Raw genomic sequence first — 12,978 nt, forward strand, 5'->3', positions numbered from 1 at the left:
CGACTCCCACAATTTTTTTCAGCGCAAAAAATCTACATTTTGGCGGTTTTTAACAGGTAGGAAAGTACGCGTTTTTAGCATTAATAACATATACCGGAAGTGACGGGTATCCTCCAGATGGATTTAGCGGCTCCGTGCGTCGAGCCCTCTGACCCAGTGACCTTTCGTGCAACCCCCCTATAGGATATGAATTTCACTGTACCTCGGTACATGTGACAAATAAAGTACCATATCCTACCATCACCCCATGTTTTAACTTCCCGATAACTTGTCCTCATTTCCATGTTGCATTTCACTCCCCCCCCCCCATTGTCCAAGTCGCATCAATTGTCCAAATCCAATTTCTGGCTTTTGCAGAATCCCAGTTCCTTTCACAACACCACTCCCACTCCCTAGTGCCAGGTTTTACCCAGTCCCATTCCATGCCTTCATTGAGTGCCAGTACCACCTCTTACCCACCTCCAGGGGCAGCCGCGCACGCGCACTGATGGGGAGAGCGCGGAGACTTCCGGCGGCGCGGGCACTTCCGGTTCATTTGGAGGACGCCGACGATGGGACACGGACCCGAGCTGCCGGACTACAGGAGCTGGAGCCCGCGGGGCACCCCGCTGGAGGTGGTGCAGGAGCGGCTGGCACGGCGGGGCCTTCGGGACCCCTGGGCCCGGTGAGAGCAGGGGCGGGGGCAGTTGCGGGGTCGGAGGGAAGGAAGATTAGGTGGGTAGATGCAATGGATGGACGCAGTAGCGGACTGGGTCTAAAAATATTGGTTGCCAGGAGACAAAGGGGGCCCACCCACAACTACAATGCTATCATTTAACAGGGGCCCACTTGACATCATTTGCTATCACTTCATCAGGGGCCCACTTGCCATCGGGCAAGCTGACACCCTGGCCAGTCCGCCATTGGATGGACGTAGGAGGTGGTGGTGAAGGAAGGAGTGGGGACATAGTGGAGGTGGAGAGATGGGGATGACCGTCTGGGTTTTTCTGCCTAACTATTGCTTAGTATATTATCAAAGTCCACACTACCCTTTAAACTAGTATATCAGGTTATGAAGACAGGCAAGCCTATGAAACAAGGCATTGCCGACCATTCAGTTCGGCAAAGACAGGTCACCTTATTTTCAGTAATCAGGACAGTTTAGTTTTATGAGATCAGCACTGTAATTGTACATTTTCATGTAATCCCTGTAATAATACAAAATACATACATTGTCCTATGCTTAGGAACTAGGCAGTGTCTATGCTATTATTTTCCCACTATATTTTTGGATGATCATTCTTGCGAGAAGGAATTGGTCTATGCAGTTGTAGCTGTCCAGCATCTGCATTGCCGATCAGGTGCCAGAACCAGTGATGCCAATAAGAGAGCCAAACTTGTAGGAAAGAACTGCATATCCTGGTTTAAATCGAATGTAGACAAAATGCTGGAGTAACTCAGCGGGAGAGGCAGCATTTCTGGAGAGAAGGAAGGGTGATGTTTCGGGTCGAGACCGTTCTTCAGACAATGTCTGAATGAATGTCTAAAGAAGAGTTTCAACCCGATTAGAGAGCCAAACTCACTGCCCAAACAGTTGCTGTCACTTTCCCTCGGAAAGACCACCGAGGAGACTCTAGATGTGTAGCAAGGAACTGCAGATGTTGGTTTAAACCGAAAATAGACACAAAAAGCTGAAGTAACTCAGCGGGCCAGAGAGCATCTCTGGAGAAAAGGAATAGGTGACATTTTGACCCGAAAGGTCACCTATTCCTTTTCTCCAGAGATGCTGTCTGACCCATTGAGTTACACCAGCTTCTTGTGTCTATTTTAGGAGACTCTGGATCTGATTTGTGCTTGCATACCTGAGGCATGAGATGGCAAGCATGGGAATAATACTTTAGAGAAAATGTTATCAGCTCACATATGGAACACTGGAGTTCAGTTGTGACCATGCCATGGCCATGCAGGGTCTTGAACAGGAATAAAAAGGATAAATTGTCATTCCCTGTTTTGATTCTCCAACTGAGATCAGCCACTCATTGATGATTTAAATTAATCCCAATTTAATTTAAAAACAAAATACTACAGACACTCTTGGTCTGGCAGTATCAGTTGATAAGGAAATTCATTTAATGTTTCAGGTTAAAGACCCTATGTAAAAATCGGGGAAGAAATAAAACAGGTTTAAAAAAAATTTACAGTGACAGGTGGGTTGCATTAGATCGGAAAAAGGAAGTATCATTGAGTGATAGAGCTGTACAGCATGGAAACAGGCCCTTCGGCTGAATGTATCCATGCCAACCAAGTTGGCATTCTGGGCTGGTCCCATTTACCTGCATTTTACCCTAAACCCTAACAGTCCATATAGCTGTCCAATTTATAGAGTATATTTGATATGGTGAGGCCAGGATGTTAATGAGCCATCTAATTTTATTTAGATTGAAGATGGTGAGAGAGAACATAAATTAACATGTAATAGCTGGGAAATACAGATTGATTCTGTTGGAAACACCCAGCATATCAGATGGTGTTAATAAAGAGTTACCAACTCAGGCAGGAGTAGTGATTTCCCAGATTTTTTTCACGGATGGATGACCTGCAGTAGACATAACTAGTTCTGATGCAAGCAGATATGAGGTTGCTTTGGCAAGTAAGGTGAAATTAAATCCAAAGGGTTTCTACAGATATATTAATAGCAAAAGGATAACGAGGGATAAAATTGGTCCATTAGAGAGTCAGAGTAGACAGCTATCTGCAGAGCCAAAAGAGATGGGGAAGATATTGAACAATTTCTTTTCTTCGGTATTCACCAAGGAGAAGGATATTGAATTATGTGAGGTAAGGGAAACAAGTAGAGTAGCTATGGAAACTATGAGATTCAAAGAAGAGGAAGTACTGACACTTTAGAGAAATATAAAAGTGGATAAGTCTCCAGGTCCGGACAGGATATTCCCTAGGACATTGAGGGAAGTTAGTGTAGAAATAGCAGGGGCTATGACAGAAATATTTCAAATGTCATTAGAAATAGGAATAGTGCCGGAGGATTGGCGTACTGCGCATGTTGTTCCATTGTTTAAAAAGGGGTCTAAGAGTAAACCTAGCAATTATAGACCTGTTAGTTTGACGTCAGTGGTGGGCAAATTAATGGAAAGGATACTTAGAGATAATATATATAAGCATCTGGATAAACAGGGTCTGATTAGGAACAGTCAACATGGATTTGTGCCTGGAAGGTCATGTTTGACTAATCTTCTTGAATTTTTTGAAGAGGTTACTCGGGAAATTGATGAGGGTAAAGCAGTGGATGTTGTATATATGGACTTCAGTAAGGCCTTTGACAAGGTTCCTCACGGAAGGTTGGTTAAGAAGGTTCAATTGTTGGGTATTAATGGTGGAGTAGCAAGATGGATTCAACAGTGGCTGAATGGGAGATGCCAGAGAGTGATGGTGGATGGTTGTTTGTCAGGTTGGAGGCCAGTGACGAGTGGGGTGCCACAGGGATCTGTGTTGGGTCCACTGTTGTTTGTCATGTACATCAATGATCTGGATGATGGTGTGGTAAATTGGATTAGTAAGTATGCAGATGATACTAAGATAGGTGGGGTTGTGGATAATGAAATAGATTTTCAAAGTCTACAGAGAGATTTATGCCAGTTGGAAGAGTGGGCTGAAAGATGGCAGATGGAGTTTAATGCTGATAAGTGTGAGGTGCTACATCTTGGCAGGACAAATCAAAATAGGACGTACATGGTAAATGGTAGGGAATTGAAGAATGCAGGTGAACAGAGGGATCTGGGAATAACTGCACAGTTCCCTGAAAGTGGAATCTCATGTAGATAGGGTGGTAAAGAAAGCTTTTGGTGTGCTGGCCTTTATAAATCAGAGCATTGAGTATAGAAGTTGGGATGTAATGTTAAAATTGTACAAGGCATTGGTGAGGCCACTTCTGGAGTATGGTGTACAATTTTGATCGCCTAATTATAGGAAGGATGTCAACAAAATAGAGAGCGTACAGAGGAGATTTACTAGAATGTTGCCTGGGTTTCAGCAACTAAGTTACAGAGAAAGGTGGAACAAGTTAGGGCTTTATTCTTTGCAGCGCAGAAGGTTAAGGGGGGACTTGATAGAGGTCTTTAAAATGATGAGAGGGATAGACAGAGTTGACGTGGATAAGCTTTTCCCACTGAGAGTAGGGACGATTCAAACAAGGGGACATGACTTGAGAATTAAGGGACAGAAGTTTAGGGGTAACATGAGGGGGAACTTCTTTACTCAGAGAGTGGTGGCTGTGTGGAATGAGCTTCCAGTGAAGGTGGTGGAGGCAGGTTCGTTTTTATCATTTAAAAATAAATTGGATAGTTATATGGACGGGAAAGGAATGGAGGGTTATCGTCTGAGCGCAGGTATATGGGACTAGGGGAGAATACGTGTTCGGCACGGACTAGAAGGGTCGAGATGGCCTGTTTCCGTGCTGTAATTGTTATATGGTTATAAGCAGAAAGCGAGTTATGTGAAATTGTTAAATTTAATAATGAGCGGGTCAGGCAGAATCTGTGAAGGGAATGGACAGACAATGTTGCTCATTGAGGCCCTCCTTCAGACTGTTGGAGATGGAAAACTGAAAAAGAGATGTGGGGGTGAGACAAAGCCTGGCATGTGGTAGGTGGACAGAAGTGAGGAGCGGTTGATTGGCATTGGGTAGGGGAAGTGACAAAGGCTACAGTTGGAGAAAGGAGAATAATGGATGTTAAAAAGAACAGCACCACATATTCCACTTGGGTAGCTTACAACCCAATGGTATGGACATTGAATTCTTCAAATTCAAGCATTCCCGTCTTTCCTGTCTCCACCTCCACCCATTTCTCTCCACCGTTTTCCATTCTCCCGTCTTACACTCATTTCCCATCCCTGAATCCCATATTTACCTCATCCCACCTCTTTCTATCATCCCTCCCCCCCCCCCCCCCCCCCATCCCATTTCCACCCATATTCCTCCATCTTTACATTTCCCTTCTCCTCTTCTTTCCTTATATAATGCCCTTTTGTCTCCTTTTCACTTCTGGCCTCTCTCTTACTCCACCTTACTTTTCTGAGGCCGTGCCAAGTGTAGATGGAGTCATAGGCTACATCCTGCCAATCAGCCACTTCCCACCTGTTTCCACCTATCACTTGTCAGGCTTTGCCCCACCCCCACCTCTATTTTCCAGCTTTCTTTCCTGGTCTACTCCACCAGTCTGAAAAAGTATCCAAACCTAAAACATTTCTGCACATTCCCTCCACAGATGCTGCCCAACCCATTCAGTTCCTCCATCTTTTTTTCTACTTGACATAAAACACCTGTCTTTTTACCTCTTCCCTTCATTCTATCCAGGAGCCAAACAGTACTTTCAAGTGAACCAGTGATTTGTTTGCACTTCCTCCAATCTAGTGTATTGTATTCAGTGCTCACTGTGAGATCTTATAGTGGAGAAACCAAATGTAGATGACAAGAGCACTTTGAGGAGTGTTTGCATGTGCAACCCCAGCTTCTCTACATCTCTCACTTCAGTTCTCTGTACCACCCCTAATCTAACCTTGCTGTCCGTGGGCTCCTGTATTGTTATAATAAATCATGTGAAACAGTACATCACACAACTCAATATTCAACGGTTTCAGAGAACAAACATTCTCTTTGTATCAGAACTAGTCCGATCTAATGTTAACTATTCACCTGTAATTTTTGAAATTTTGTTCTCTGTTAAAACTTTCTGATAAGCTGTGTTTGTGTTCTCTCTCAGATTCTCACAAACCTATCATTAACCTATGGCCTCATCAACACTATCCTCACCACAACTCTAGCTGCACCTTTTCGGAGATACTCCCTTTGTCGTCCATCTCTTTCTGTAACCTTAACTTGTTTTTTCACTTTCATTGTCCTGAAACATTAGCTCTGATTCTTTCCACATATGCTGCCAGACTTGTTGACTGTTTCTAGCATTTTCCGTGTTTTTTTATATAGTAGTGATTTATATCTGTTGGAGCTGTTAGTCGCAAATGGAATAGTCACATTGGCAACTTACGATTTCAGTAGGTGTTTGAAATGAGTGACTCTTTTGCGCATGTCACCATGTGATGGAGCTGTGCCAAGACTGACTTAATTTTTGACTATTTTCCATGTTGCCTTGTATCTTTGCAGCAACGAGGCCTGGCGGTACAGTGGAGGCTTTGCTAAACCAATTACTTTCAGCGATGTTTTCTTTCGAGGCTTCAAATGGGGATTTGCAGCGTTTGTTGTAGCTTTGGGTGTGGAATATGCACTACTATCTCCAAAGAAGAACGGAGGACATCATTAGAGAATGGACTCTTAAAACCATTGAAACTTCCTGGAAGTTTTGTTATCCTCATAACTTTCCTTGATTGATGAACAAATAACTATCATTTGAAATGAGATATAAACTTCCTTTTAAGAATAAAACAATCTACTGTTACCAATCAAGTTCTCAGATATTTGTTCTTTGCTGCTGCTTCTCCATTGATTTCCCTGTCATGTGTTCCCTCCTGAAGCTGGGGATTAGCTTTGTTGGAGCTTGACACTCTCCAACATCTGTGTTGTCTGGTTATTCTTTAACCATGTTGAGAGGTTGAATAGGCTGGGTCTCTATTCCATGGACGCAGGAGGATGAGGGGCAATCTTATAGAGGTGTACAAAATCATGAGAGGAATAGATAGGGTAGATGCACAGTCTCTTGCCCAGAGTAGGGGAATCTAGGACCAGAGGAAATAGGCTCAAGGTGAAGGGGAAAATATTTAATAGGAATCCGAAGGGTGACTTTTTCACACAAAGGGTGGGGGGTGTATGGAACAAGCTGCCAGAGGAGTTAGTTGAGGCTGGGACAATCCCAGCGTTTAAGAAAGAGTTAGACAGGTACATGGATAGGACAGGTTTGGAGGGATATGGACCAAGTACTGGCAGGTGGGACTAGTGTAACTGGGACATGTTTATTATTGTCACATACACCGAGGTACAGTGAAAAGCTTTGCTTACTATCTAAACAGATCAGATGTACTATACATAAATACAATGTCAAACTCAAGTACAATATATAGAGCAATGGGGAAGAACAGAGTGCAGAATATAGTTCTTAGTATGGTAACGCATCAGTTCCATGGACAAAGTCCAATGCCCACAATGTTGAATCGAACAGTATCCTAACTTATGGAAGGACCATTCAGAAGGTTGATAACAGAGGGGAAGATGTTCCTGAGTCTGGTCATGCATATTTTCAAGCTTCTGTGCCTGCTATCGGACAAGAAACAGGGCCAGGATTGAACAAATCTTTGATAATGCTGGCTTCTTTTCTGAGGCCGTGCCAAGTGTAGATGGAGTCATAGGCTACATCTTTAACTCTATTCAATTTCTTCTAATCTTAGGTAGAGTTGTTCCCAAACCATTGTAAAACTGATTTGGCCCAATTAAAAAATGTTATGCCATTTTTTTGGTCTCGTTTTCATAGCTATGCTGAATCTAACTGAATAATGATCATTAACACAAAGTGTGCTACCACTGATTCCCCCCCCCCAACCTCCCTTTTTCTAGCTTCATTATCAGAAAACAAATCCTGAGTTGCATTCATAATCTTCATAACAAGAGGAGTTGAGCATAGGAGCAAAGAGGTCCTTCTGCAGTTGTACAGGGCCCTGGTGAGACTACACCTGGACTATTGTGTGCAGCTTTGGTCTCCAACTTTGAGGAAGGACATTCTTACTATTGAAGGAGTGCAGCGTAGGTTCATGAGGTTAATTCCCAGGATGGCGGGACTGTAATGTTGAAAGATTGGAGTGACTGGGCTTGTATACACTGGAATTTAGAAGGATGAGGGGATCTTATTGAAACATATAAGATTATTAAGGGATTGGACACGCTAGTGGCAGGAAACATGTTCCCGATGTCGGGGGAATCCAGAACCAGGGGCCACAGTTTAAGAATAAGGAGTAGGCCATTTAGAATGGAGATGAGGAAAAACTTCTTCACCCAGAGAGTTGTGAATCTGTGAAATTCTCTGCCTCAGAAGGCAATGGAGGCCGATTCTCTGGATGCTTTCAAGCGAGAGTTAGATAGAGCTTTTAAAGATAACGGAGTCAAGGGATATGGGAAAAGGCAGGAATGGGGTACTGATTGTGGATATCACAGTGAATGGTGGTGCTGGCTCGAAGGGCCGAATGGTCTACTCCTGCACCTATTGTCTATTATCTTGTTAAGCTTGCTACATACTGTGAATGATCTCCTGAATGTAATATAAGAATTATGTTTTCATTTCCTTTTATACCTACTGTATAAAAGGAAATGAAAAAACTTGTTTTTAAAGTTAATAATAAGGTGCTGGATTCACAATTCTGTTAATGTCTCCTTTTTGGATTCTGTTTTAAATCCATCTGATTCTTTAAAAAACATATTACCCCTTCCCATAACTGCTTATTTCCTAATTGACAATATTGCCTATTCCCTCTTCTCTCTCAAGGGTCTCCAGAAACAGTGAATCTGTTTCATTTGTCTGCTCGGGCAATTAAGCAATGCCTGTTTGATTGCCCTGTTTCAAGCTGCGGAATGATTACCTCCTGAAATTCATGAGTTAGCTAGTTTATTTATTTATTATCAAGAGTATATACATTGATGTGCTTGTTCAGCGTGCTATCCAGTCTTTTCTTCTTCCTCTTCTTGCGTATGGCGTGCACACCCTAAATTTGTAGGACAACTTGTTCTATTTGATTGTGCATACCAGGTTGATTGTATTTGTCGAAACAGGGCGGTCGACATGAAGGTTACAATCTCCAGTCAAATCATGCTATACACAAGTACAATAGATCCTCTGCTGGATCAGCACCGGGTCCCCACATTCCGATGCCATTTTTCAACTTCCATGTCTCTGAAAATTCCAATCTTGACCCAAGGAGATATGCAAGTTCTATTTTCTTACGTTAACCCCCAGTGTCCTGGCAGTTACACTCACCTTGCAGATGAATTACAGACATCAGCTGTACTCAAGCTCCAAAACTCAATAACTTGAATCTCTCCTGCTGTAAGTGGCACAGAATCCAGTTTTACAAAATACTCCTTCTATTAAGGATGAAGCTCAGCATTTTGCTAATTTCTATTGCTCATGTTTGATGGTTTGGTGATGGCACAGTGATTGTTGCGAGATGAGTAATCCCAATTTGGCAGTTAGAGATGTGAAACACATTTAATAGAAACATAGAAATTAGGTGCAGGAGTAGGCCATTCGGCCCTTCGAGCCTGCACCGCCATTCAATATGATCATGGCTGATCATCCAACTCAGTATCCCGTACCTGCCTTCTCTCCATACCCTCTGATCCCCTTAGCCACAAGGGCCACATCTAACTCCCTCTTAAATATAGCCAATGAACTGGCCTCGACTACCCTCTGTGGCAGAGAGTTCCAGAGATTAACCACTCTCTGTGTGAAAAAAGTTCTTCTCATCTCGGTTTTAAAGGATTTCCCCCTTATCCTTAAGCTGTGACCCCTTGTCCTGGACTTCCCCAACATCGGGAGCAATCTTCCTGCATCTAGCCTGTCCAACCCCTTAAGAATTTTGTAAGTTTCTATAAGATCCCCTCTCAATCTCCTAAATTCTAGAGAGTATAAACCAAGTCTATCCAGTCTTTCTTCATAAGACAGTCCTGACATCCCAGGAATCAGTCTGGTGAACCTTCTCTGCACTCCCTCTATGGCAATAATGTCCTTCCTCAGATTTGGAGACCAAATCTGTACTCAATACTCCAGGTGTGGTCTCACCAAGACCCTGTACAACTGCAGTAGAACCTCCCTGCTCCTATACTCAAATCCTTTTGCTATGAAAGCTAACATACCATTCGCTTTCTTCACTGCCTGCTGCACCTGCATGCCCACTTTCAATGACTGGTGTACCATGACACCCAGGTCTCGCTGCATCTCCCCTTTTCCTAGTCGGCCACCATTTAGATAATAGTCTGCTTTCCTGTTTTTGCCACCAAAATGGATAACCTCACATTTATCCACATTATACTGCATCAGCCAAACATTTGCCCACTTCACCCAGCCTATCCAAGTCACCTTGCAGTCTCCTAGCATCCTCCTCACAGCTAACCCTGCCCCCCAGCTTAGTGTCATCCGCAAACTTGGAGATATTGCCTTCAATTCCCTCATCCAGATATTAATATATATTGTAAATAGCTGGGGTCCCAGCACTGAGCCTAGCGGTACCCCACTAGTCACTGCCTGCCATTGTGAAAAGGATCCGTTTACTCCTACTCTTTGCTTCCTGTTTGCCAGCCAGTTCTCTATCCACATCAATACTGAACCCCCAATGCCGTGTGCTTTAAGTTTGTATACTAATCTCTTATGTGGGACCTTAGTCGAAAGCCTTCTGGAAGTCCAGATACACCACATCCACTGGTTCTCCCCTATCCACGCTACTAGTTACATCCTCGAAGAATTCTATAAGATTCGTCAGACATGATTTACCTTTTGTAAATCCATGCTGACTTTGTCCAATGATTTCACCACTTTCCAAATGTGCTGCTATCCCATCTTTAATAACTGACTCTAAGCAGTTTCCCCACTACCGATGTTAGACTAACTGGTCTGTAATTCCCCGTTTTCTCTCTCCCTCCCTTCTTAAAAAGTGGGGTTACGTTTGCTACCCGCCAATCCTCAGGAACTACTCCAGAATCTAAAGAGTTTTGAAAGATTATTACTAATGCATCCACTATTTCTGGAGCTACTTCCTTAAGTACTCTGGGATGCAGCCTATCTGGCCCTGGGGAATTATCGGCCTTTAATCCATTCAATTTACCCAACACCACTTCCCGGCTAACCTGGATTTCACTCAATTCCTCCAACTCCTTTGACCCGCGGTCCCCTGCTATTTCCGGCAGATTATTTATGTCTTCCTTAGTGAAGACGGAACCAAAGTAGTTATTCAATTGGTCCGCCATATCCTTGTTCCCCATGATCAACTCACCTGTTTCTGACTGCAAGGGACCTACATTTGTTTTAACTAATCTCTTTCTTTTCACATATATAGATATGTGAAAAGAAAGAGATTAGTTAAAACAAATTGCAGTCAGTTTTTATGTTCCCTGCCAGTTTTCTTTCATAATCTATTTTTCCTTTCCTAATTAAGCCCTTTGTCCTCCTCTGCTGGTCTCTGAATTTCTCCCAGTCCTCTGGTATGCTGATTTTTCTGGCTAATTTGTACGCATCATCCTTCGCTTTGATACTATCCCTGATTTCCCTTGTTATCCACGGATGCACTACCTTCCCTGATTTATTCTTTTGCCAAACTGGGATGAACAATTTTTGTAGTTCATCCATGCAGTCTTTAAATGTCTTCCATTGCATATCCACCGTCAACCCTTTTAGAATTAATTACCAGTCAATCTTGGCCAATTCACGTCTCATACCCTCAAAGTTACCTTTCTTTAAGTTCAGCACCATTGTTTCTGAATTAACAATGTCACTCTCCATCCTAATGAAGAACTCAACCATATTATGGTCACTCTTGCCCAAGGGGGCACGTACAACAAGACTGCTAACTAACCCTTCCTCATTACTCAATACCCAGTCTAAAATAGCCTGCTCTCTCGTTGGTTCCTCTACATGTTGATTTAGATAACTATCCCGCATACATTCCAAGAAATCCTCTTCCTCAGCACCCCTGCCAATTTGATTCACCCAATCTATATGTAGATTGAAGTCACCCATTATAACTGTTTTGCCTTTGTCGCACGCATTTCTAATTTCCTGTTTGATACCATCTCCAACTTCACTACTACTGTTAGGTGGCCTGTACACAACACCCACCAGCGTTTTCTGCCCCTTAGTGTTTCGCAGCTCTACCCATACCGATTCCACATCCTCCAAACTAATGTCCTTCCTTTCCATTGCGTTAATCTCCTCTCTAACCAGCAACGCTACCCCACCTCCTTTTCCTTTCTCTCTATCCCTCCTGAATATTGAATATCCCTGGATGTTCAGCTCTCAGCCTTGGTCACCCTGGAGCCATGTCTCCATGATCCCAACTATATCATAATCATTAATGGCTATCTGCACGTTCAACTCATCCACCTTATTACGAATACTCCTTGTATTGAGACACAAAACCTTCAGGCTTGTTTTTACAACGCTCTTACCCCTTATACAATTATGTTGAAAAGTGGCCCTTTTTGATTTTTGCCCTGGTTTTGTCTGCCTGCCACTTTTACTTTTCACCTTGCTACCTATTGCTTCTACCCTCATTTTACACCCCCCTGCCTCTCTGCTCTTGTACCCACCCCCCTGATGTGATATAATAACTCAGGCAGACCTGGTAATTGTAAAAATCCAGTTGGTTTTTTAATGTCCTTCGGAGAGGAAATCTGCTATCCTTTTCTAATGTGGCTCATATATGATTCCAATCCCACCAATACGATTGACTTTGAAATGCTGGCCTTGCTTTTGATGTCCAGATTTACAGGAAAAAAATGTTAAATCAGCACGCCCAGTGCCACAGAGTACTGCTGTTGCTCAAAACAAGATGTGGGGAATTTGTGTTTGCGAGTGGGGAAATTAGGTGTTAAGGTGAAGTGATCCTGCTCTGGTACTTTATTCCTCTTTAGTAAGTTCCTGTATTAAATTGAGACATGGTGGGGTACATTGACGTGGACTATATATTCAATGTCCCGTGGGAGTTTGGGTATTCCTATGACCAGGATACACATGCAGGAAGGGTATCCCCTACCCTGTGACCCCTACCCCCCCCCCCCCCCCCCCCCCCCCCCTCCATCTCCCCTCCCACTCAATCCATGTCTCCATCTGCCACAAACACCATCACCAGCAAAAAAAAAAACATCTGGTCTCCCAACTATACTAACCCTCTTGTCCACCGGGTACTCAATCCAATCCATCTCATTTATCTCTCAGGCCCATTTCCCACCCCAACCCCACCACCTCCCACAGCCCAACCAACCAGTTTTCTTGAGGT

The 12,978-nt window shown here is 43.3% G+C and overlaps 1 protein-coding gene across 1 annotated transcript; it reads left to right on the forward strand.

The window, feature by feature from the left end:
* The first annotated feature begins 504 nt into the window (after positions 1-504).
* ndufb3 (NADH:ubiquinone oxidoreductase subunit B3) lies at positions 505-6,450 on the forward strand. Its single transcript, XM_033024472.1, has 2 exons — positions 505-664; positions 6,155-6,450. The coding sequence occupies exons 1-2, from the start codon at positions 552-554 to the stop codon at positions 6,309-6,311; spliced, it is 270 nt and encodes an 89-aa protein (XP_032880363.1). The 5' UTR covers positions 505-551; the 3' UTR covers positions 6,312-6,450.
* Positions 6,451-12,978: the final 6,528 nt, after the last annotated feature.

Source organism: Amblyraja radiata, chromosome 7, assembly GCF_010909765.2.
Source record: "Amblyraja radiata isolate CabotCenter1 chromosome 7, sAmbRad1.1.pri, whole genome shotgun sequence".
NCBI lineage: Eukaryota > Metazoa > Chordata > Chondrichthyes > Rajiformes > Rajidae > Amblyraja > Amblyraja radiata.